The 26,607-nt window shown below is 39.7% G+C and overlaps 1 protein-coding gene across 1 annotated transcript in view; it reads left to right on the top strand.

The window, feature by feature from the left end:
- The window catches only part of MYH2 (myosin, heavy chain 2, skeletal muscle, adult), a 28,939-nt gene extending 5,987 nt beyond the window's left edge, over positions 1-22,952 (top strand). The window contains exons 6-38 of the mRNA XM_006863429.1: positions 55-147; positions 553-616; positions 768-866; positions 1,640-1,743; positions 2,258-2,396; positions 2,964-3,082; positions 3,175-3,324; positions 5,118-5,288; positions 5,417-5,726; positions 6,270-6,343; positions 7,158-7,245; positions 7,332-7,449; positions 9,099-9,222; positions 9,312-9,448; positions 9,779-10,034; positions 12,826-13,068; positions 13,161-13,337; positions 13,420-13,565; positions 13,642-13,732; positions 13,819-14,208; positions 14,964-15,090; positions 15,723-15,841; positions 15,976-16,172; positions 17,882-18,065; positions 18,142-18,307; positions 18,410-18,534; positions 18,683-18,991; positions 19,076-19,279; positions 19,944-20,069; positions 20,153-20,323; positions 20,407-20,511; positions 20,639-20,734; positions 22,671-22,952. Coding sequence (XP_006863491.1) covers positions 55-147; positions 553-616; positions 768-866; positions 1,640-1,743; positions 2,258-2,396; positions 2,964-3,082; positions 3,175-3,324; positions 5,118-5,288; positions 5,417-5,726; positions 6,270-6,343; positions 7,158-7,245; positions 7,332-7,449; positions 9,099-9,222; positions 9,312-9,448; positions 9,779-10,034; positions 12,826-13,068; positions 13,161-13,337; positions 13,420-13,565; positions 13,642-13,732; positions 13,819-14,208; positions 14,964-15,090; positions 15,723-15,841; positions 15,976-16,172; positions 17,882-18,065; positions 18,142-18,307; positions 18,410-18,534; positions 18,683-18,991; positions 19,076-19,279; positions 19,944-20,069; positions 20,153-20,323; positions 20,407-20,511; positions 20,639-20,734; positions 22,671-22,823 — 5,175 coding nt within the window. The 3' untranslated portion in view covers positions 22,824-22,952. The remainder of the gene's footprint in view (positions 1-54; positions 148-552; positions 617-767; positions 867-1,639; positions 1,744-2,257; positions 2,397-2,963; positions 3,083-3,174; positions 3,325-5,117; positions 5,289-5,416; positions 5,727-6,269; positions 6,344-7,157; positions 7,246-7,331; positions 7,450-9,098; positions 9,223-9,311; positions 9,449-9,778; positions 10,035-12,825; positions 13,069-13,160; positions 13,338-13,419; positions 13,566-13,641; positions 13,733-13,818; positions 14,209-14,963; positions 15,091-15,722; positions 15,842-15,975; positions 16,173-17,881; positions 18,066-18,141; positions 18,308-18,409; positions 18,535-18,682; positions 18,992-19,075; positions 19,280-19,943; positions 20,070-20,152; positions 20,324-20,406; positions 20,512-20,638; positions 20,735-22,670) is intronic.
- The last annotated feature ends 3,655 nt before the right edge of the window (positions 22,953-26,607 follow it).

The following is a 26,607-nucleotide window of genomic DNA, read 5'->3' as shown; positions in this document are numbered from 1 at the left end:
TCTTAGGTAAGAATTTTCAAGACCTGAATGTGAGGACTGTCCTTTTCTTTGCAGGGGACGCTGGAAGATCAAATCATCAGTGCCAACCCCCTACTGGAGGCCTTTGGCAATGCCAAGACCGTGAGGAATGACAACTCTTCACGCTTTGTAAGTTTTTTTAGGAACAATGATGGACAGTGTTCATTGGTCAAAATTTATGGCAGGTTTTGAATACATTCTCTGAATCTTCATTCATTCATGTTAAATTACACCGGGGTTGTACCCTTTGGGTCGGGAGCGTGTAATAACATGGATCAAAGCCCCATCCAAAAGGACATGTGTGTACCTTTTCTTAGTTCTTCTTATTTGTCATATTATCTACAATTAGTCACAATTTTTAACATCAAAGATAAAAGTATTTCACTGCAAATTAGAAGATACACTTTTCCTACCATATATAAATATCCTGTGAATTGATTTTAGCAGCTCCAGTATTTTGAATTTCTCAAAGATTTGCTATAACTTTAAAAAGCAGTAATCTTACAAAGTATTAACACTAGTTTTACTTTCAAGGGTAAATTCATCAGAATCCACTTTAACACCACAGGAAAACTGGCTTCTGCTGATATTGAAACATGTAAGTGTCTAATGTCAAGTTACTGTCAACTAGGACTCAAATAGACTTTAAAATCATTTCTGTTTCTGACGGCCTATAAAAATTACCGAGAATCAAAATTGAATCTCATGAATTTTTACATCTTCCCTGTTTGCTATTTGTTTGCTTCTAGATCTGTTAGAGAAGTCTAGAGTAACTTTCCAGCTTAAGGCTGAAAGGAGCTATCATATTTTTTATCAGATCACATCAAATAAAAAACCGGAACTAATTGGTAAGAAATCTCATCGCTTCCTTTTTAAAACTACTGTATCAACATCATGGCTAATGCATGATCCATATCTGAATTTTGATGAGTTTATAGTTCATGTGGTTTTTGAAAATTGCTTTATAATTTGAATAAAAATTTCTATGTGCTCATTACAAAAATCCTCAGGAAAAGCTAAAGGAAAATAGAATATAACACACCAAAACTCTACCACTATGAAATAATCACTATGAACTCTTGGGTGAATTATCATTCTCATGATCTTCTAACTCGAGCTCCATATATAGATATACATATAATTGTACATAAGTAAAGGAATTGTTACATGCTTTTCCATAATCTACCTCCTTTAAAACTGAGTAGTGATATGGGTTTTCCTATGTCAATAAATATAGTTCATAAGCAAGAATTTTAATAGTTTCATAGTATTCAATTCTAGAAGTAACCATTCTTTACTTAACCATACCCCTTTAAGTATGTTTAGGTTATTTCTAATTTTGGATTTTAAAGAGTCAACACTGTAATGGTCATCCTTATTGATACAATTTTTCCCGTTACGAGATTATCTTTTTAGATTATAGTGGTTTTAAAAGTGGGAATTATAGAATACACCATAATTTCAAATTCAAGGTCTTTGAGGTGGTGCTAAAGATCTTTTAAATTTCACTTTAAAGCCCATTATTCATATTTCAAACAAGTGCCGTATAGTACCTTAGATCTTGTCTAGAAGTCTCTTGTTTTTCTGGAGAGAATAATTCTGCTCTATTCTATGCATCTAGAAATGCTTTTGATCACCACAAATCCATATGATTACCCATTCGTCAGTCAAGGGGAGATCAGTGTGGCCAGCATTGATGATCAAGAAGAACTGATGGCCACAGATGTAAGTTGAACACAAGAAAATTAGAATTGTTATGTTGGATTTCAGCAGTTGTTCATCCAGATAAATACCCAGTCTCTAGTAGAAACAGCAAAGGTGGGGTCAAGGATGACTGGGGTTATGCTGCCTGAAGTTAATTGAAAAGATTAGGATATGACCCCAAAACATTTTACTTTCCCTTGATAGTCTTCTAAAGAGATGTCATTCCTGAATTTACCTAAATCTGCTTACATTAGACCCATACCAACTATCGAAACAAATTCTTTCAATTTACTGTTGTTGTTCTGTATCCTGTTTACTTTTGAATCTTCAGAGAGAATGCATCTATAATCCTAATGCTCTGTGCTGCCTTCTGGTCAACTTTATCTCTATGCACCCAACCTAAGGGGTTCCTTGACACCCATTAGTGCTGGTAGTGCCCTCAGCTTGATCAGCAAGTCAAGAATGGAAACGTGAATTACGAGCAGTAAGTGTACGGATCAGAATCTAATAGCTACCTTATTGGTTATGTTGGCAGAGTGCTATTGACATTTTGGGCTTCTCTAATGATGAAAAGGTCTCCATCTACAAGCTCACTGGGGCTGTGATGCATTATGGAAACATGAAATTCAAGCAAAAGCAGCGTGAGGAACAAGCTGAGCCAGATGGCACTGAAGGTATGAATGTAGCCATCCACTTGATTTCACATCTGTTTGAAAAACACATTCTTAACTGACTACTATCCTAGAATGACAAATCAAATTTTAAGAGTTTTGTTTCAAAGTATAACTAAGTAATAATATTACATGAAATACGGATGGTTCTTATGGTTTCTGACAATCTTTAAAGCAAATTACCCATAATCAAGGTCTTGAACTTGTTGTAAAATGGGCAAGAATATTAAAAGAGATACACTAAAAACACTGGACAAGATTTGTTGTTGTTGTTATGTGCCGTGGAGTCGGTTCCCACTCATAGCGACCCTGTACAGGGTTTCCAAGGCTGTAAATCTTTACGGGAGCAGAAAGCCTCATCTTTCTCCCGCAGAACAGTTGGTAGTTTTGAACTGCTGACCTTGCGGCTCGCAGCCCGATTCGTAACCACTACGTTACCAGAGCTCCTTCTGGACAAGATTATTATACCTTAATATATATGTAACAACAACAATAATAATAAAATATATGTATAAGGAAGTGGGTTTCTATGGCACATAATAACACTGTTTAATCCCTACTTCCTTTTAGTTGCTGACAAGGCTGCCTATCTCCAGAATCTGAACTCTGCTGATCTGCTCAAAGCCCTGTGCTCCCCCAGGGTAAAGGTCGGCAATGAGTACGTCACTAAAGGCCAGACTGTAGAGCAAGTAGGTGCAAGATTCAAATTTACCACCAGTGATGAAACCACTTTTAAAGTCCTCCAATAGTTCTATCAAGAGTTTTATCTTTCTCTCTCAAGGTGACCAATGCTGTGGGTGCCCTGGCCAAGGCCATCTATGAGAAGATGTTCCTGTGGATGGTCACCCGCATCAACCAGCAGCTGGACACTAAGCAGCCCAGACAGTACTTCATCGGGGTCTTGGACATTGCTGGTTTTGAGATCTTTGATGTGAGTTCCTAACTGGTTGGGATTTTACAATATGGCAATGGAAATATCAATAAGGACAAATCTGTAAATACTTGACCTTTCCTTACCACTCTCAAAATGTTATACTAAGGCTTAAAAAAGTGATTGGACAGCGAGTCATTTATTGTGGTGGCAAGCCCACTTCTATGAGAAATAGTACACTTAATGAGGACTCTCCAATTTACTACATGATCCAATTGGAATTAGAAATTAGCTTGGTGTAATGGAAGTCTCTAAAAATACCCCAAAGCAAAATGAGATTGACAGAAAGGCATTAAACTTGTGCAACATATAATACAGACTCTAAATATATGGAAGAGAAATCATTCATACTTAGGTGGATAATATGAGTGGAGAAAATGTTAGTGATTTGGAATCAGCATTAGTCAATGCAATCAATTTTTTATACTTGTCATTAATGTGGTATCATGGGATACAAATTCATATTTGATTACAGTTTTAAGAAGTGTATTTAATTATTTCTAAATATAAAAGCAAATTTTCAGAAAGTGTAGAAAATTAAGAAAAACCCTCATCATTCAACTATTTATATCTAGTTAATATTAACATGTTAGTGTGTGCTTTTTAAAAATACAAATGCATGTTATCATACATTGTGATGACAGTGACACACGACATTTGATTTTTGTCCCCATTCCCCATTGAAGAACAGAGGAGACAATCATTTAGTTGACATGTTGAGCATGGTGACTCCATACAATAAAGTCTTTCCCCAGATTCTAACAGGTCACAAGTTGATTGTTAAATAAGTTGATAAGAAATCATTACCCCTCTGGAAGATGCAGAAAGGATGGGGATATAGCACAGAATGAGTAAGCAAGTACAAAAAGAGTGAGGATGGTAATTTATAACAAACAACGTTTTTCATAAAATGTCAGCAGAGAAAAGCAATAGATCCATGTGCCCCTAAAACTTTCAACACTTTCACCTCAAAAAGAGACTTATCAGCCCAGTGATTTTGACTTCATAATCTAAAAGCTGGAGTCCTGGTGTGGCACTGGAGGATAAGCACCGGCCTGCTAACCATGAGGTTGGTGGTTCAAACCCACCAGCTGCTCCTTGGAAACCCTACACCGGGTCGCTATGAGTCAGAACTGACATGATGGCAACAGCCTAAAAGTTACTCACCACATATTTGTTTTTCTCCAGTGGGGATTCTACCTTCCCCCGCACACTCTGAAACTAAACTCCCTCTTGAAAAATTGTAAGCCAGTCACTTCATACCTTTATAGCGCCCCTATTTTAGGCAGCCAGTGTCTAAGTTGCCCATCCCTATCAACCCTGTATACAGAGCGGATAGGAGTGATCCTTGATATGAAGACTCCTTCCCTCTCGTTGGTATTTTGAGCTACTACATCCATAAGTACAGGTCAAGTTCATCAAATTATAGCAATTTACACTTGTTTCCTTACCACATATTTTAAAAATAAAAAGTCCTGTAGAAAAAAAAATGCTCAATTTACTAATTTTATTTTTTTATTGTGAATTATGTGATAGTTTATATGGGAGAACATCAGCTTTACATTCATCCTATCGTATATCATTTCATTGCCATGGTTATAATCCCCTCCATGCATCATCAACCAACCAAAGGGTATACCCTGCAAGCCTGTCCCCCAGTCGTCAGCATACAGCCCCTCTCCTTGTCTGGGTCTAAAGCCCCCAGCCACTCCATCTCTCCACGTCATCTTCTCTGTCTCTATCTCTGCCTCAATTTACTCTTAAGAGAGAAGTAAACATATCCATGTATTTAGTACAACAGCCTGGAGCAGCTGTGCATCAACTTCACCAACGAGAAACTGCAACAGTTCTTCAACCACCACATGTTCGTGCTGGAGCAAGAGGAGTACAAGAAGGAGGGCATCGAGTGGACATTTATTGACTTCGGGATGGACCTGGCTGCCTGCATTGAGCTCATTGAGAAGGTTTGTTTGACATTGCAGAAACTATGTTTTGTGACAACGGCCTTATTCATCACATCTTAGTTTCATTTTATAGACAGAAACAGTTAAAAGAAAATGATATATGTTTGTGCTTGTGGTCTACTTTTCAGCCCATGGGCATCTTCTCCATCCTGGAAGAGGAGTGCATGTTCCCCAAGGCCACAGACACTTCCTTCAAGAACAAGCTGTATGAACAGCATCTTGGAAAGTCCAACAACTTCCAGAAGCCCAAGGTTGTCAAAGGCAAAGCTGAGGCCCACTTCTCCCTGATACACTATGCAGGCACTGTGGACTACAACATTACTGGCTGGCTTGACAAGAACAAGGACCCCCTGAACGAGACTGTGGTTGGGCTGTACCAGAAGTCTTCCATGAAAACTCTGGCTTACCTCTTCTCGGGGGCACAAAGTGCTGAAGCAGGTAACACTGAATGTCTAGCACTTTCTCTAGGTATTAAACAGCATGGTGTTAGACAAAAGGTGATGATCTCATTTGTAGTCCTGGCAGAAGGACCATCAGGATGCACACCTAGTTCCTTCAGGTGATCAGTAGACAAAACCTTGGTTTCTAGGATTCTCTCCAGCGTCTTCCTCCACATGTGCTAGCTGTTGGTTATGTAGGGATATTTACGGAAGTTTAGGAACACACTTTTACCTTTCAGGATTTGTTTCTAGTGATACTTGTTGAAGTTTGTGTGTCCTGAAATGCGCTAATATTGAGATATCCATCGGTGTGGGGAGAGGTGAATGCCCTTCAATTCAATTCCCAGAATATACATAATCACAGAAAAATGGATGAAAATGTAGTTGACAGATAAGATTCCTTCAGGGTCAAGCAGAGAATCCAGTAGGGTCTCAAAATGTTCCACTTGATGAGCACAAAAATCAGCAGTGAGATAAGAAATATCCCTGTCAATGCAAAACTATACTTAAGTAACACCTTTTCTTCTTCTTTTCCTCCCAGAGGCCAGCGGGGGTGCCAAGAAGGGTGGTAAGAAGAAGGGTTCCTCATTCCAGACTGTGTCTGCCCTTTTCAGAGTAAGAAAGAGTTTGTTTTTTGGCACTGCCCGGTGACTTTGGGATTTGTTTTGGAAAACACGGGATCTTTCTTCCACAAGTCACTTAGGAAAGGACTAACATTACGTAACGACTCCTGTAGATCCAGCTTTGGGGAGAAGGACTTTATACTACTCTGCATGTATTAGTTCGTCTTTCGTCCTAAACCAAATAATGAAAACTCTATTATAGGACATTTCATGAAACAGAATACTCTTGTCATTCATAAGCTAGCTGAGTCATGAAAATAAACAGACCTAAACTCAGAGACCGAAATACATCAGGAAGACTAATGAAAATCCGGTAGCCAGCCTACAATGACCCTAAAAGGGTATCCTTGCTCTTATGCCTGTCAATCCTTAATTGTAGCTGGTAGAATTATTCCCCTTATATATAAAATTGATAGAACCAGAAAGGGGAAATCTATATTTGTAAGAAAAATGGAAACTGTGGTGCTGGCTTGCATTTTCTTACTGGAGAACTATGGACTAGACAAAAGAACAACCATGTAGTCTGTAAATGGAATGGCCTTGTTGAATACAGGTGTATGGCCAGGGACCAGGGTACTTGCTTAAACTGAGAAGAATCACATGCAAAGCTACTTTACATTCCTGCCAACTCAATAGGAGTAAGAAACTAAGGAGAAAACGGCATCTCCAGAGAAGCATATCAAGGTGCTACCTCAAGTGAAAGCACACAAGCCATTCAGCTAAGCCACAGGCAATGACAGCAAATCACCAGCTGCTCATAACCATGTCGGATGTCTGTGATAACCGAGGTTTTCCTACTTTTACAGGAGAATCTGAATAAGCTGATGACCAATCTGAGGAGCACCCACCCCCATTTTGTGCGGTGCATCATCCCCAATGAAACGAAAACTCCTGGTAAGACATCCTGGAGTAAAAGCACAAAGTCTGTGGGCCTGCCCTTTTCTTTGAACCCTGCAGTGAAAAGACTGTGTATTTTTTAGGGGCCATGGAGCATGAACTTGTGCTGCACCAGCTGAGGTGTAACGGTGTGCTTGAAGGCATCCGCATCTGCAGGAAAGGGTTCCCCAGCAGAATCCTTTATGCAGACTTCAAACAGAGGTCAGTCTCTGCTCATCACCGCTCTTCTTAAAGTTGCAAACAAATTTGGCACCAGGAAAACCACATAGTGAGAAATCTACCTCTATTTTCATGGTTAACTTGCTACGGAAAAAAAACCCCAACAAAACGATACGCTTCCAAATACTTTTAAAATATAGGTATGCAGCATTATCATTCTCTGCAGAATTTTCCTTCAATTCACCAAGCTCAGTGCTTAGACTACAATTCTGTACATTAACTTGAATAACAACTTACAGGATTACAGTTTTGGAGTGCTTGATTATGTATGGGATGGTGGAGGTGGGGAGAGGGCTTCAAAAGTTTGTGGAAAAAAATTCAATATCTTTTTTTTTTTTCAAATTTTTATTGTGATTTGAGTGAAAGTTTACAGGGCAGATCATCAGTTTTACATTTAACAAATCATACACTTTATTTCATTACAATGATTATAATCCCTTCCATGTACCATCAGTTAACAGTATTTCTCTCTATTAATTTTAGCACTTTTTAAAAAAACCAAAAGGCATATAAAATAATTTAAACCACCAAAGGGCACATTCTTCAAGCCTGCCTCCTGGCTGTCAGCACTCAGTTCCTCTCTTTCCATGAGTCTAGAGTCCTCAGCTGCTCCCTCTCTCCATGTCCTCATCTCTGCCTCCATCTCTAGTGTTGCTGCTTCTCTGGATAGGGTCCTGCATTCAATAGCTTTTCATTGCATTTTCCATGAACTTTTTGAAGCCCCTTCATATAAATTATCTCACTTCATCCTGACAAAATTCCACTACAGATGAATAAGCCAAGGCTTGGAGAGATTAAGCTACTTGCCCAAAGTCACAGAGCCAATATGAGGCCAAGTTAGGGACTCTCCTCTCACAAAGGAGTCACTTCATTTGGTCTTACGTATCATCATCTTTTGCCTTCACACACTAACTTCCCAGTGTTCCCAAGAGGCAGAGGGCATGTGACACCATAATAGAGTCTCTTTCTCCTACCCAGAGAAGCCTATCTTGGGAGTCAAAGTGAGGCAGAGGGAAATGGGCAGGGCAGCAGTTGCAAGAGTCTCTCTTGAGCCTGGGCCTGGTGGAATCCACAGAGAACTCCACAAGTGTTCAAGATCCAAAGCATCCAGCAAGAAGCAGCTTTCCATGTAGTTTGACTTTAGATGATGAGTCATTTTTCCACACCTAGAAGTGTACTTTCTACTTGTTGTTGTTGTTATATGCCATCAAGTCGGTACCGACTCATAGCGACCTTATACACAGCAGAACGAAACACTGCCCGATCCTGGGTCAACCTCACTATTGTTGCTACGCTTGAGCCCATTGATGGCTTTCTGCTAGATTCCTCAATAAAAACTTGCTTCCTTGGACCCAGGACCATATCAAGCAAATGCATCTAGATAGGATCCCATAATACATTTTGTTGGTCATCGATAGCGTAAGTGACCAAGATGATTCACATTCCTGAGAACAGGATATTTGAAGAGAAAGGAAAGATGCAACTGTGAGAGACGGTAAAGTGGAGCACAAATAGAATAGATGCTAGATTGACCATCCAAGTTAACAAGAATAATAATCATAAATTTACAATAGATCATCAGTGTCATCAGTAAACTAAGTTTTTAAAACATACTATATCTACTTTAACAGATACAAGGTACTAAATGCAAGCGCCATCCCTGAAGGACAGTTCATTGACAGCAAGAAGGCTTCTGAGAAGCTCCTGGGATCAATTGACATTGATCACACCCAGTATAAATTTGGTCACACCAAGGTAATCATTCTTTACGTTTTGTCTAATGCAAATCTTGTCCCTTTGAACTTGGTGTAAAGTTAACCATCTGAGCCTTTGCCCATCTGCAGGTCTTTTTCAAAGCTGGTCTTTTGGGACTCCTAGAGGAGATGAGAGATGACAAGCTGGCCCAGCTGATTACCCGAACCCAGGCCAGGTGTAGAGGCTACTTGGCCAGAGTGGAGTACCAGAAGATGGTGGAGAGAAGGTATTAATAGGGATATTTTACTTAACCCCATCAGAGTAAACCTTTCCATTCTGATTCTTATTATAGGCGGGGGAGTCCTGGTGGTGTAGTGTGTTAAACATTGGGCTGCTAACAGCAAAGTTGGTGGTTCAAGCCCACCAGCCACTCCATGGGAGAAAGATGTCTGCTCTCATAAAGATTTGTAGTCTCATAAACCTTAAGGAACAGTTCTAATTCTGTTCCATTGGGTCGCTGGGAGTCAGAGTCAACTCTGAGGCAATGGATTTGGTAGTTGATTTTCATTTTTAGTTTTATTATTGGTTGACCTGGAACATTTCTATTCGTTTCCAGAGAGTCCATCTTCTGCATCCAGTACAATGTCCGTGCCTTCATGAATGTCAAACACTGGCCCTGGATGAAGTTGTTCTTCAAGATCAAGCCCCTTCTCAAGAGTGCAGAGACCGAGAAGGAGATGGCCACCATGAAGGAGGAGTTCGAAAAAACCAAAGAAGAACTCGCCAAGTCAGAGGCCAAACGGAAGGAACTAGAAGAAAAGATGGTATCCTTGCTGAAAGAAAAAAATGATTTGCAGCTTCAAGTTCAGTCCGTAAGTAGTGATGTCATTCTGGGTACCACTAATCAGGATGCAAGAACTAGATCTCTATACAAACACTGGTAGTGTGTTGAGTAGATAGTATGGAGAACACTCATGGGAGCAAGAAGATGAATATACTCAGATAATATGAATAAAGGCCCGATCTATTCCTTCATTGTCCAGTAAGAGCCTCAAACCAACGCTAGGTCAATAAAGTGCATCTTCATTCTACACAATTTCATCAAATTACATGGGAGCGTGGGTGAAGCTGTTGGATAAGCACTGAACTGCCAACCACAAGATTGGCGGTTTGAGCCCACCAATTGCTCCTAGAGAAAAAGATGAGGCTTTCTGCTTCCATGAAGATTTACAGCCCATATAGGAAGGTGTGAGTTGGAACCAATCAGACAGCACCTAACAACAACAACAAATACTATGTATTGGAGCCTGTGAGTACTGCAGTTAAGTGTTTGGTGATTCGTCAGAAAGGTTGGAGGTTGGAACCCTACCAGAGATGCCTAAAAAGAAAGATCTGAACCTGTTTCTGAAAGGTCACAGCCTTAAAAAAAACTACAGAGTAATTCTATTCTGCATGCATGGGCTTGCCAGCAGTCAGAACCGACAGCGACAACATCATTTATGACTTCATTTCCATTTAAAGACAGCTCTTAAAATGATTTTAACATGAACCAATCCCAAATAAAATACTGAGGAGAGGGTATCATTTGTTGTTGCTAAGTGTGGAGTCAGTTCCAACTCATAGTGACCCTGTATAGGTTTCTAAGGAGTGGCTGGTGGGTTTGAACTGCCGACCTTGTGGTTAGCAGTCTAGTGCTAACATACCTACAGCCCCATACCAGGATATCATAGACAGTGATTTTTTTTTTTCTCTCTTTAAAATGTCTTTGAATCACTTATGAAGGATAGTATTCTACATCAAATTTTATTGAATTATTGATTGTTGTTCATTTTAAAAACTTCAGTTTCCCTTTTAAATCCACCATCAGTGACCTATCACATCACACATGGATTACTGCAGCACACGTTAGCTGTTCGGCCTCCTCCCATCCCATAAGCTCGCTCTCCTTTCATCCAGCTTGCTCACTGCTCAATCATTCTAGAACTGCTTCCATCACTTTTGAAATCTAATTTATAAAGATTTTTTTTTCATTTGGGGCAAATTGAATTGGTCTGGTATAATTTGCTCATCACAAAGTTCTATTTTTTTTTTCTTTTTTCTTCTGTTGATTGAGATCAGTCTCCTCTGTCAAGTTTTGGCAATGTAATAGCTCTTTTGAGGTTATAAAAGGGAAAAAAAGCTATTTAGTTTTTCTGCCTTTACTCCAACACCCCCTCCCCCCATCTATCCTGATTCTCTTGTGTTGTCTCCAGAGAATTACTCAGAATTTATTTCATACTGCTATAGTCATGTGCTGCTCAATGCCCATGATATGTTCTGTGAAACAGGACATTATATGATTTGGGCATTGCGTGAATACCATGTTATATACAGACATTCCCCAGATTATAAATGAATTCCATTCCTAAATCTGTCTTTAAGTTAAATCAGTACTTAAGTTGGAACAGTTAGGTACAGTTTGTATCTAGCATCAGTTAGTCAAATGTTTGTCTTAGTATATAGTACTTAGTGTAACTTTTGATGCATAAACACATTAAAGAAACACTTCCAGATAGACTAAAACCTCTTTAACATAACAATATAAGGGGGTTTCAAAAACTTCGCTGAGAAATGAAAGCAAAATATAATGGAATTTTTCCATGAGTTTTTTGAAGTCCCCTCATACAGTAATAATAATGAAAATAATGTTTTGATGCATGTCACAAAATAGTGCCCATCTGTCAGTAATGAACCATTGTACACATCTTGAATTTTTACTAACAGGCTTTATAGGGGTTAGGACCACAGGTGTATATATGGTTGGATATTGCCTGAAAGGATGGAAACATGATGTTATAAGTATATTCACTACTGGCTTTATGCAGCAGATTTCATTCTTTTATGTATTCAAAGGATAATATTCCAAATCACTGAGGTATGTATTGTTGTTGCTAAGTGCTGTTGAGGAGGTTCCAACTCTTAGCTACCCTCTATAGGTTTTTTGAGGAGCAGATGGTGAGTTTGAACCGCTGACCTTGCGGTCTGGTGCTTATCCTACGGCGCCACATCAGGACTTGAGGAATGTATATTCCCCCCCAATTTCTCTCTCATTCCCTCCCTAACCCCCTAGTCCCAGTATAGGAAACACAGCAGGTTGAATTTTTTAAATTAAATTATGCCTCCATTTAAACTTAGAACATTACAGCCAGGATCATCTTCCAGTACTACAACAGAAATGTTTCTGTAGCAACTGCATCTTAAATTTTTCCTGCTGTAATGTCTTCTCCCCTGTTTTTCCACCACCTAATAAATTTATTTCATAAAAGCAAATCCTACTGTGTCTCAAGGCCCAACTCAGACACTACCTTTTTAATGAAGTGATAACTGATCAAACTTCTCTGATCTTAGTGACACTGATTGCTTTCTATAGTAATGATTTGTTTTGGGGGTAGATTTTTCTAGTCACTGTAGAATAATAACCTCATCATCTGACACATTTGGTTTTTACTACAATGTGGAGCATCCTGTCTTTACATAGTTTGGTGGTTCATGAAAGTAAAATTTATTAAGACATAAATAAATGAATGTAAGAAATCCAAAGGACCAACAACAGAAATTTACATTGTTAATATTGTAAAGTGTCTCATTCTTTCCTCCCAATTTTAATTTTGTTTCCAACTCAAGGAAGCTGAAGGCTTGGCTGATGCAGAGGAAAGATGTGACCAGCTGATCAAAACCAAAATCCAGCTTGAGGCCAAAATCAAAGAGGTGACAGAGAGAGCTGAGGATGAGGAGGAGATCAATGCTGAGCTGACGGCCAAGAAGAGGAAATTGGAGGATGAATGTTCAGAGCTCAAGAAAGACATAGACGACCTTGAGCTGACACTGGCCAAGGTTGAAAAGGAGAAGCATGCCACAGAGAACAAGGTCTGAGTCCTATTTGGCTGCACTGTGTAGAACTTCTGCCATCCACCTAAGCAACTTTATAACAGAGATCATGTCTGTCTTAATTTTTCAAGGTGAAAAACCTCACAGAGGAGATGGCGGGCCTGGATGAGATCATTGCAAAGCTGACCAAGGAGAAGAAAGCCCTCCAAGAGGCCCACCAGCAGACCCTGGATGACCTGCAGGCAGAGGAGGACAAAGTGAACACCCTGACCAAAGCTAAAATCAAGCTGGAACAGCAAGTGGATGATGTAAGTCTAGTATCATCCAGGAAATTATTTTCTTCTAAAGAAAGCTAAATAGTCTTTTTGACTAAACATTATTAATATTTAGCTTGAAGGATCTCTGGAGCAAGAAAAGAAGATTCGAATGGATCTAGAAAGGGCTAAGAGGAAACTAGAGGGTGATCTTAAATTGGCCCAAGAGTCCATAATGGATATTGAAAATGAGAAACAGCAATACGATGAAAAACTCAAAAAGTAAGTACGTAAGACTTGAGTATGAATTTGCTTCCAAATGTTAGATGTGGACTAACTTGCTATTCTTTTCCAAAAGGAAAGAGTTTGAACTCAGCAATCTGCAGAGCAAGATTGAAGATGAGCAAGCACTTGGTATTCAATTGCAGAAGAAGATCAAAGAGTTACAAGTAAGTACCTGATTTCCAGCAGTCCAGCTCAAAGAGGCATAATTGTGATATAAAGAAACTGAGTTTGTGCTTGTCACCATTTCTAGGCCCGAATTGAGGAACTGGAGGAGGAAATTGAGGCAGAACGAGCCTCCCGGGCTAAAGCAGAGAAGCAGCGCTCTGAACTCTCCCGGGAACTGGAGGAGATCAGCGAGCGTCTGGAAGAAGCTGGTGGAGCGACTTCAGCCCAGATTGAGATGAACAAGAAGAGGGAGGCTGAGTTCCAGAAAATGCGCAGGGACCTGGAGGAGGCCACTCTGCAGCACGAGGCCACGGCGGCTACCCTGAGAAAGAAGCATGCAGACAGTGTGGCTGAGCTCGGGGAGCAGATCGACAACCTGCAGCGGGTCAAACAGAAGCTGGAGAAGGAGAAGAGTGAAATGAAGATGGAGATTGATGATCTTGCGAGTAATGTAGAAGTGATCTCTAAATCCAAGGTATAGTCGGTGATAGGAAATTTTTATTCCCAATCATAATCCACTTTATGTGCATTACATCATTTCTTATTAACAGTAATCCAAGGGAGTAAGCAAGAAATAGATTAGTTAGATTTTCTAAAAAAAAAAAATATATATTATTTCCATTTAACATAGAAACTGAAATTCAAAGACGCTAACTATATCAGCCAAGCCACACAAGTAAAAAACAGTAACAACAGCTTTTGATCATAGATCATCTGTGTCCTTCAGATTCCCCACTAGAAAACACAGGTCTTCAATATTCCAAATACCCAATAAACAAAGTTTGTTATACATCAAGTAAGGTTGTTGATCTAGAAAAAGTACCACACAATTCTTATGAAATCTTGAATCTAGGACATAATCCATAAATGTGGCACAGGATCAACACTGAACTACGAACCTCAAGGCCGGCAGTTCAAACCCACCAGCTAGCTATTCCTTGGAAACCCTATACAGGGTCGCTATGAGTCAGAACCTACTTGATGGCACTTTGTAACAAAAACAATATTGAACAGAGCCTCATCATTAGCGTTTCTATGTTCCAATGTATATTTTCAATTTAGGGCAGCAAGCCTAAAATACAAAGAAAAAATATTACTTATGTATTGCATTACATATAAGAGAATTCGAGTTGTTGTATGAGTACATATAAAAATAAATATATCACATTTTGTTTTACAAAGAATATTTGATTTAAATATCTCCCTGTGCTTGTACTATGTCTCATGTAGGGAAACCTAGAGAAGATGTGCCGCACTCTCGAGGACCAAGTGAGCGAACTGAAATCCAAGGAAGAAGAGCAGCAGAGGCTTATCAATGACCTGACCACCCAGAGAGGACGCCTGCAGACTGAATCTGGTAATTCTCCCCTCTTCCATGGCACCTAAGAGTGGTGGAGAGGATGTGGTTAAGAACAACTGATTTGATGATGTGAAAGTCTAAGAAAAGCAACTGAGAAGATGTGTGATTCACTACAGGACTCAGACTCCCAATCTGTGTGCAAGGTCGTTTTGGGACAATGCTAGAGATATGGGCTTCAATAGGACTGAGTCAAATTCCATCCCAGAACAACCTTGAGGGAGTGCTTGGGATTAGGGGTCACTCCAGCAGGGGTCAGGGACCTCACTTTCAGACCAAGCTTCTTTGTGTCTACACCAGAGTGGAGCCAATTCCTGAAGTGGAAAAACTTAGTCTCATGGGACATTCTAGCTCTTTTCTTTGATAAGTCCTTGCCAGATTTAGCACAATATCATGTAATTCGGAAAGAATAATTATGGAGAGTACAAAAAAACTTTAGCAAAATTTGTTCATTCAGACAAATGCATACATTTAACTATACAAACCAGATAGTTGATAATGAACGTGAAGATGTCAATAAAGAAAATCTTTTGAGCACTCCATTTGGGGATTAAGAATGAAAAATTATTTCTAATATGTGTTTACGAAATTTTTCTCACACTTGAAAAACTGATATCTCTTTTGTCTATTAGGTGAATTTTCACGACAGCTTGATGAAAAAGACGCTCTAGTATCTCAGCTGTCCAGGGGCAAACAAGCATTTACACAGCAGATTGAGGAGATAAAGAGGCAGCTTGAAGAGGAGACAAAGGTGGCTATTATTCTCATTATCAGGCCCCTTGATCTGACTCCAGTGGCAGCATATTATACCAACCTTTAAAATGGGATTGAAATTTAAGAATTAAATATTTAAATATCCAGTAAAATGAAGGCATATCTCCACAGGCCAAGAACGCCCTGGCCCACGCCCTGCAGTCCTCCCGCCACGACTGTGACCTGCTGCGGGAACAATATGAGGAGGAGCAGGAATCCAAGGCTGAGCTGCAGAGGGCGCTCTCCAAGGCCAACACAGAAGTTGCCCAGTGGAGGACCAAATACGAGACAGACGCCATCCAGCGCACGGAGGAGCTGGAGGAAGCCAAGTATGTGTACAGACATAAAAGAGTGCAGTAGATTGAATCAGAAAGATACATATGAAGGTGCAGTGAATTTGTTCACAAATGCTCTTTAAGTAGCTTCTATTTGCCAGGCTCTAGATAGGCCTCTGGTAGCGTAGTGGTTACGAATCGGGCTGCGAACCTTAAGGTCAGTGGTTCGAAACTACCAGTCGCTCCGCGGGAGAAAGATGAGGCTTTCTACTCCCGTAAGGATTTACACCCTCGGAAACCCTGTACAGGGTCGCTATGGGTCGGGACCGACTCGAAGGCACTTAACAACAACAACAACAGATAGGCCAAGTGGCAGCATAAATGGGCTCAAGCATGGCAACAATAGTGAGGTTGGCCCAGGATCGGGCAGTGTTTAGTTCTGCTGTGCATAAGGTCGCTATGAGTTGGCACCGACTCGATGGCACCTAACAACAACAACAACAACATTATGCATGAAGTCCTGGTGTGGTGCTGTGGGTTAATGCACCAGACTGCAAAGCTGTTTGAACTGCAAAGTCAGCGGTTCAAGGTCACCAGCTGCTCCTCAGAAACACTATACAGGGTCGCTGGTAGCATAGTGGTTACGTATCGGGCTGCGAACCTTAAGGTCAGCAGTTCGAAACTACCAGCTGTTCCATGGGAGAAAGATGAGGCTTTCTGCTCCTGTAAAGATTTACAGCCTCAGAAACCCTGTACATGGTTGCTATGAGTCAGAACCAACTCCATAGCACATTACCACCAACGACCATGGGTCAGAATTGACTCGATGGCACGTAACAACAACAACTTAACAGCAACATTACACACTGAGGGGTCTTGGTGTGGTGCTGGACTGTTAACTGCAAGGTTGGCAGTTCAAACCCATCAGCAGCTCTTCAGAAACCCTACATAGGGTCGCCATGAGTTGGAACCAACTCGGAACCACTTAACAATAACAACATTACACTCTGAGGTGTAGTGGTTAAGGACTGGCCAGCTAACTGAAAGGTCAGGGATTCAAACCTACTAGCTTGAGTCGAGAGATGTGGTTCTCTGCTTCCATAAGGATTGACAACCTGAGAAACCCTGAGGCAGTTCTACTCAGTCTTACAAGGCCATCATGAGTCAGGCTCAACCTGAGGGTTGCTTTGGGTTACCATACACTGAGAACAAGACAAGACAAAAGCAAGCATGATCCTTGCCCTGTAAGCCTAAAATCCAATTAAGAAAACAAAGAATAGCAAATATAATTAGAGGTCTTACAGCTGTGGGTCAATTCTCTGAGCCCACTGCTGTCTCAGCATTTTGTATTTGCTGTTCCTTCTACCTGGAATTCTCTTCTCCCAAATCTTCGAGCTCACTCTGTAACTTTAAGTTCTTCATTCCAATGGTACTTCCTCAGGAAGGTCGTCTCTGAATCTCTAGAGTAGTTGCCCACCTCTTCATTGTACATACAGCTGCAATATGCTATGCATCCATATACTCACTAGCTCATTGAGTATCTCTCTCACTTGTTGATGTGGTTCATGAGGCAGAGTCTTTACTTATCTTTTTCACTGATGGGTTACCCACTGCCAGGTACATAAAAGGAGCTTATCAATATTTGTTGTGTTGAATGAATTAAGAGTATTAATATGACATTTCCAACATTTTAAAGTGTGGTGATAGTTCACAATTCCTATTTTGGTGCACTTCTCTTTTAAAAAATAATCATAATCTTTAAGGAAGAAGCTGGCCCAGCGGCTACAGGCGGCAGAGGAGCACGTAGAAGCTGTGAACGCCAAATGTGCTTCGCTTGAAAAGACGAAGCAGCGGCTGCAGAATGAGGTGGAAGACCTCATGCTCGATGTAGAAAGGACAAACGCTGCCTGTGCAGCCTTGGACAAAAAACAGAGGAACTTTGACAAGGTAATTTGTGCTGCAGCCTAAGCTTTCTCCATTTTCCTCTGGCCTGTACTACAGCTAACTGCTCTGCGTTCCTCAGATCCTGGCAGAATGGAAGCAGAAGTATGAGGAGACCCACGCTGAGCTCGAGGCCTCCCAGAAAGAGGCACGCTCCCTGGGCACTGAGCTGTTCAAGATGAAGAATGCCTACGAGGAGTCCTTGGATCATCTGGAAACCCTGAAGCGAGAGAATAAAAACTTGCAGCGTGAGTCCTTTTCACTTTCAAGAATATCCATGGTTCAGAAGAACCTTCCTTTAATGGTATCTTTCTGACCAAATAACTACTGTTTTTTACTCAAAACAACAGAGGAGATCTCTGACCTCACGGAACAGATTGCAGAAGGAGGGAAACGTATCCATGAACTGGAGAAAATCAAGAAACAGGTGGAACAAGAAAAGTCGGAACTCCAGGCTGCATTAGAGGAAGCGGAGGTACAGATCAAACTGTACATGAAAACACACACACATTCAGGAAAGAATTAGGCCAATTTGTATGGACTGAATGAAAGTGATCCAAGTGAGACACACTTTTCAGAATACTTGTATTCCCCTGCTAACACCTCCCCTTATTCTCTCCAAGGCTTCTCTTGAACATGAAGAAGGAAAGATCATGCGCATCCAGCTTGAGTTGAACCAAGTCAAGTCTGAAATCGATAGGAAAATTGCAGAAAAAGATGAGGAAATTGACCAGCTGAAGAGAAACCACATTCGCATCGTGGAATCGATGCAGAGCACGCTGGATGCTGAGATCAGGAGCAGAAACGACGCCATCAGGGTCAAGAAGAAGATGGAGGGAGACCTCAATGAGATGGAAATCCAGCTGAACCACTCCAACCGCATGGCTGCCGAGGCCCTGAGGAACTACAGGAACACCCAAGGCATCCTCAAGGTAATGGGTTCTAGATCTGCTCTAGAATGTTGGGGTGAGTGCAGCTCTGAGAACGTGGTGGCTCAATGACTGTTCATTCCACAGGACACCCAGATCCACCTGGATGATGCTCTCCGAGGCCAAGAGGACCTGAAGGAGCAGCTGGCCATGGTTGAGCGCAGAGCCAACCTGCTACAGGCTGAGGTTGAGGAGCTTCGGGCCACTCTGGAGCAGACGGAGAGGAGCAGGAAGATCGCAGAACAGGAGCTCCTGGATGCCAGTGAGCGTGTTCAGCTCCTGCACACCCAGGTGAAATATCCCACACAAAGAATTTACCTTCAGCAAGCCATGTGTATCCCAGAAAATATCAGTGTGGATTTTTTTTATATGGCAGGAAGATTTTATACTTCTATCAAATTTTTAGTATATTATTGAAATATCTTTTATCTTTTTTCTGTTACATAATTATTTGTTGTTGTTAACTACTGTTGACTCAGTTCTGACTCATAATGAATCTATATAGGGCTTCCAAGGAGCGGCTGGTAGATTTGAACTACAGACTTTGTGGCCAAGTGCTTTATCCTACAGTGCCACACCAGGACTCCAAATAATTATTGACTCATATTCCTACAATGTTCGGATGCAATATCATATAGTATTGTTTTACTATCTTTATTGATCTTTGTTCTTAATATTGGCATTTTTACTATGAGAAGTGGAACGTTAATATCTGTTATAATTTTATTCCCATGAATGGTAAATGACAATTATTTAATTATAAAACATTGTTGGATATTTGGTCTGCTTATGAGTGATACACTTGAAGACACTTAATATTTTATAGTATCTTTTAGTATAATCTCATTTATTATTGAAGGGCATTTTGACTTACAAATATTTTTCAAAGAAATTGTTATTATTAAATTCTTAGGTGTCAAGATTAAAAAAAAAATTATAACTTCTTTTCAACCAGAACACCAGCTTAATCAACACCAAGAAGAAGCTAGAGACAGACATTTCCCAAATGCAAGGAGAGATGGAGGACATTGTCCAGGAAGCCCGCAATGCAGAAGAGAAGGCCAAGAAAGCCATCACCGACGTGAGTGGAACACAACACAGTGGTTTGCTTTGATGTTGATGTACCATCTCAACCCCTTTAATTGATTTCTTATTGCTGATCAGGCGGCCATGATGGCTGAGGAGCTGAAGAAGGAGCAGGACACCAGCGCCCACCTGGAGCGGATGAAGAAAAATATGGAGCAGACGGTGAAGGACCTGCAGCATCGTCTGGATGAGGCTGAGCAGCTGGCCCTGAAGGGAGGCAAGAAGCAGATCCAGAAACTGGAAGCCAGAGTGAGTCTCCTAATATTCATCTCTTTCCACCTGCTCTCAATGCTTTATTAAATGACCATTAATATGAGCCTACTTATTTGTAGGTGCGGGAGCTCGAAGGAGAGGTTGAGAATGAGCAAAAGCGGAATGCCGACGCTGTCAAGGGTCTTCGCAAACATGAGAGAAGAGTGAAGGAACTCACTTATCAGGTATGGCTATTATTTTTGCTTTTATCAAGCTAAGCACTCTTCCATATTTATGTGAATTACTGGCATGCAAAGCTACACTAGACACGCGCTTTTAAAGTAAAGCCATACTGTTTTCATCATCTTTCAGACGGAAGAAGACCGCAAGAACATTCTCAGGCTTCAGGACTTGGTAGATAAACTTCAGGCAAAAGTTAAATCTTACAAGAGACAAGCTGAGGAGGCTGTAAGTATCCTTATGGTAGAAGGGAAGAGAGAAATCCTCAGATTCATAAAAGCGTATAAAAAATAATTATATTTATTACCCCTTGCTGTAAATAAACTCTTTGCTTTATAGAAGACCATGAAGCACTTCTTTAAAAAATTTTGTATATTTTTTGTTAATTATTTCTATGTTAATAATTAACGTTGTTGTTGTTTCTATAATAATAGTTTGATTTAAAAGTGAACTTTTAATACACAAATTTTAAAAAAAATTTAAATTTAAAATAATACAGGCCACATCTTCTGGATACAATGCAATAGAATTGGGCTGTGATGAGAAAATATATACAAAAATTTCCAATGTACTTAGCAATCACAAAAACTTTTCTAAATAATTACTGGTTTAAATTGAAAAATTTTTAAAGCATAATTATGAAATACCAATTATTTATAAATATATCACAAAGAACATAGTATATAAAATATATAGACTGTTGTCAAAGCTGTCTTTGGAGTCCAATTCATTGCTTTAAACACTTTCATAATAAATCAGAAATAAAAGGAAAAGCTGACACCTCAATCAAGAAGTTATAAATAATAATTATAATAAAAGCCATTGCAAGTAAGAAGTACAACTAAAGATAGAGGTAGACATTGATGAGTTAGGGTATACTATTTTATAATTTGGTAATTTCAATAATATCTGTCAATTTAGCTCTGGTAGCGTAGTGGTTACGAATCGGGCTGCGAACCTTAAGATCAGTGGTTCGAAACTACCAGCTGCTCCGTGGTAGAAAGATGAGGCTTTCTACTCCCATAAGGATTTACACCCTCGGAAACCCTGTACAGGGTCGCTATGGGTCGGAACCGACTCGAAGGCACTTAACAACAACAACAACAACAAATTCTAATTTGGTAGTAAATAAATATTAAGATTAGGTTTTTTAATGGAGACTAATAAAATTAATATCTTATAACTAGTTTAAACTTGGAAAAAGAGAGAGAATGCCAACTCACAGCATTAGGAATGAAAAATGGGTAAACCACACATTTTATTTTTTTAAGATGTAAAATCAAAAGCTTGAAGAAATAGATGATTTATCTTTGTTGTTGTTGCTAAGTGCCGTAGAGTTGGTTCTGACTCATAGTGACCCTATATAGGGTTTCTGAGGCTGTAAATCTTTGCAGGAACAGAAAGCCTCATCCAGTCTCCTGTGGAATGGCTTGTGGACTCCAGCCAGCGACCTTATGGTGTGCAGTCCAATGATTATCAGACAGAGCCACCATGCTAGCCTAGAGGATTTATCTAGGAGATTGTAAATTACCACAATGGCTAAATAAGTGGTTGCAGAATGACTTCTAAAAACAGACAAGTCCAGATTGCTAAGTGGTTGAAACCTTTATTGATTTAATTCTCCATCCATCAGTGATTAAATAGACTCAATTCCTACGCTGTAAGGATTATTTGAAATTAAGAATGCCATCAATAAAATCATTATATCTAAGACAGAATAAAAAAATTATAGTTTAGAAATTTGCTAAAGTTATATATGATTAAATTAAATACTTCAATGTAAAAAATTATTACTAAGTCCATCCTTAATATGATAAATATCTAATTTTAATAAATAGTCATCATCTCAAACATTGTCGACTATGATTTAAATACCCTTGACTTCTTTTCGGATCTTATATATTTTTATCTTGCTCTACTTGTGATACATGCCCTTTCATATGTTTCAGTTGCAAAATTAGGGTTAGAATTATTTGTGACACTGGGCCCAAATGAATCATAAAGCTAACTTCAATATTAAGTGAAACCCAGGAGATAAGATAATGATATTTTTTGTTGTGTATTTTAAGACCTCGGTAGATGTCAAACCTTTTCTTCCCTTTAGACCTGCTCAGTCTAGACAGATGTACAGTGTGGGTTCCTTACAATTCCATTTTATTCGCAGGAGGAACAATCCAACACAAATCTATCTAAATTCCGCAAGATCCAGCACGAGCTGGAGGAGGCCGAGGAACGGGCTGACATTGCCGAGTCCCAGGTCAACAAGCTGCGGGTGAAGAGCCGCGAGGTTCACACAAAAATCATCAGTGAAGAGTGATTAAGTCCTGATGCCATAGAATGACTGAAGAGAAGCACAGAATGTGAGCTCTTTGGTCATTTCCCTCTGTAATTATTGTTTATCTGACCCTCTTGTAAAGGAAATAAAGAGGATAGGGTACTTGGCAAATGATATCCTTAGACTGGTCTTGTCTTTTTCTCTCTCTCCTGAATTGATACCAAAGTTTGAATCACAAGGCTATCCAACACCAATACACAACGCACCCCTAAGAATTATTTATGTTTTTACATTTGTTTTAGGTCTATAGTAGCACTTTAAGATAATAAATGTATCACTGATCAAGGAAGCCTGTTTGGATGGACAGAAACCTGAAAGTCATTTTTATTTTTCATCTTTCCTCAATATCTAAGTTCATAAAATCTTGAAAATCCCCTGCTTCCCTTAACATGAACTTAACTTTTCAGATGTATGCAAAGAATGATACTAACTCTATTCTCATGTAGGTAATTCAGACCAAGCTACATCATATATTCTCTTTGCTTAATAAACTAATATCTTGAATGAAAAGCCTGAGCATCTATTAGCCCATGAAGATCTGTATCACTGATGTCAATATGCTGAGTGTCCGTACAGTATGTTTTAGTCATCTGGTAGCTGTGTGCCGTGGAGTCGGTTCCGACTCATAGCGACCCTGCGCAGGGTTTCCAAGGCTGTAAATCCTTACGGGAGCAGAAAGCCTCATCTTTCTCCAGAGGAGCAGCTGGTAGTTTCGAACTGCTGACCTGGCAGTTTGCAGCCCGATTCGTAACCACTACGCTACCAGATCTAGTGCTGCTCTAACAGAAATACCACAAGGAGATGGCTTTAACAAACAGAACTTCATTTTCTCAGTTTGTTGTTGTTGTTGTTATGTGCCGTGGAGTCGGTTCCACCTCATAGTGACCGTGTACAGTAAATCTCTACGGGAGCAGAAAGCCTCATCTTTCTCCCGCGGAACAGCTGGTAATTTCGAACTACTGACCTTGCGGTTCACAGCCCGATTCATAACCCACTATGCTACACAGTTTAGGAGGTTAGAAGTCGAAGGTGCCAACTCTAGGGGAAGACTTTTTTTCTCTGTTATCTCTGGAGGAAGGTCCTTGACTCTTCTGAGCTGCTGCTCTGGGACTATGTTCATGTGCTTTGACATGTCTCTTCCCGGCTCTGCTTCCCTAGTTTGCTTGTTTAATCTCTTTTCTATCTCTAAAAAGATCAACTCAACATACACCCTACACTAATCCTGCCTCATTAACATAACAATGATACTAATTCATGAATGGGATTAGAATCACAGGCATTTGGTGGTGATGTTAAGTGCAGCTGTGTTGTTTCAAGTTCACAGTAACCCTATTTACAACAGAATGAAACACTGGTGGTCCTCCACCCTCCTTACAACCATTGTTGAGGGTCTTCCTCTTTGTCACTGGCCCTCTGTTTTATCAAGCATGATGTCCTTCTACAGGGTTTGGTCCCTCCTGATCAAGTGTTCCAAGTATGTAAGATGTGAGATGAAGCCTTGCCATCTTCCCATCTAAGTAAGGAACATTCTGACTGTGCTTGTTCCAACACGGATTTTGTTTGTTCTTCTGGCACTCAGTGATATATTTAATATTCTTTACCAACAGGCACAAAGGTTAGAGATGACTACACGTATTTTGGAGGACACAATTCAATCTGTAATATTATGATATGATAGATTTGATATGTAAGAGTGTGATGTGTCCCTTCTCCCTATGAAAATTCCAGGGTGGCCATAAAGTTAGGAGATTTAGAAAATATTACTCTATTACATTATAATACCAATTAGCTATTTATTAGCCTATGACTTTATGGTCATCTTTCTACTCCCATAAAGAGCCTTAATAAATGCATAAATGGGCCAATAAGCTATGAATCTAAAAGAAGACTACTGCACAGTCAACACATTAATGATGAGTTTGAGTTTGGTGCAAAAAAAAAAAAAACACATAAATATGCTAGCAATCTGGATTTTCCTAGAGGATAAAGATTTTTATACTGAATTACGTTTGAGATGTATAGCCAAAATGTAACTCTCCTGGCGAGTACAAAGAGAAAGCTAAGTAAAAATTTACCTGAATAGAAAGCAAGAGTGTCTGGTTGAATGGCACCTCCTCAGAATGCCTTAAATTAAATGTGTGGAAGTAGTTTGACAGGTTACTAGTGTTCACAGTGCAACTCTGGACTTCCTTTATGAAGCATGTGGAATCACTATTCTTACTACTTTGGTACCTCATCCGCTTTGTTCCCTTATTACCTGTTAATGTGCGTCAGTGCCTCATGTGCGGCAGTAGTGACCAAAAACCAAGCCTGCTTTCTAGTTATGAAAATTGCATCCAAATCAGGTTCAAAGCCTGTCTTAAAATTCCCATAAAATCTTTTTCAGAGACTTATCACACACACTTTGCAGATACTTAATAAAGAAACAGAAACGTAAGAAATAAAAGTTATGTACCTGTGGTAACAAAATGGGTTAACAGGTGTGTAGGAAAGCCTCTTTCAGGTGCACATCCCCTGTAAGAAGACCTTTCCTGTTGTTTCAATCTCCTCCAGGTGGAAAAGGATGACTAGCAGGAATGCTGGGCTGCAAGTCAGGTGACCAGGGACTAGACAGCTGTGTGATTTATGGAGACTCTGTCCTACTCTTTGGAGCTCAGTCACTTTATTAGTAAAATGAAGGACATGAAATAGATGGTCCCTTATGATAATAAAATTATGTGCCTATTGCAACCATTATCTCCAGATACTTGTCTTCGTAAGGCAAGCGATATCATAAGGTCAATTTAAAATGAAATATAATAATACAATCATGACTGCAAAGCAAAATTTATTAAGCAAATTTGGTCCCAGTATCAGGCAGACAAGAGATGCAAGGCCACAGAGTCAGTAAAGCAAATATTTTGCAAACAAAATATTTGAAAAGTTTAGAATAAAAATAATGGTTAGATATTGTTTGTGAGCAAAAATGTGAAATATATTCCATGGGTAACTGATGGAGGAGAAGTCTTAGAGACTACGTAGTCAGGCAGAGATATGTCCTGTTTTCTAACAGTTTCCTATGATAAGTTTCAAAGGGGAGACAAGGGACTTGCAGAAAAAAATATAAAAGAAGCAGGCAATCTCAACTCAGCAAGGCAATATAATTTTGGAGCAAGTTTGAAGTGGGAGTGAATGATATGACAAAGAATCAGAGGCAACTGACTAGAGGAAACAAAAGAAATTGTCTATCTTAGCCTGTTCGTCATGAAGCAACTTTTTAAAAAATTCAATTTCAAAATATCTTTTCAAAAGCACAATAAATTGCAAAAAAAAAAAAAAAAAGTGTTGTTGTTTTCTTTTAATATATATAATTCTTGAGAAGATCAGCAACTTTCTTCCCAAATATAATAAGCTCTGCAATTGTGCAGGACAGTTTACAAGACTTCACACAGGCAACTGGGTGAAACAGAAGAGTAGTAGGCAACAAAGTCCAGGGATTCCAAAACATAGCTGTCTTTGAAACAACAACTTACATTATTCCAAAGGCAGATCGCATTCAGGTTGCCAACAACTCAAATTATTTATAGGAGATTGATTCATATACTTCACCCAATGTGAGAGGAAATCTTTCTAATTATATCCAAACATCTTTAATATGAAGGGAATTATGCTTGGAGACCTTCATTGCCAAAAACATGTTTTGCCAAATATGTTTTAAGAAAGAGGAGGAGGCTGAGTGTTTTCCATATTTGATCCTATAAAAGTACTCTTGGAATGAGTATGACTT

This window comes from Chrysochloris asiatica, unplaced genomic scaffold (assembly GCF_000296735.1).
Source record: "Chrysochloris asiatica unplaced genomic scaffold, ChrAsi1.0 scaffold00054, whole genome shotgun sequence".
NCBI classification, from domain to species: Eukaryota; Metazoa; Chordata; class Mammalia; order Afrosoricida; family Chrysochloridae; genus Chrysochloris; species Chrysochloris asiatica.
The sequence above is the reverse complement of the archived record's forward strand: the minus strand, read 5'-3'. Positions and strand labels throughout refer to the sequence as shown.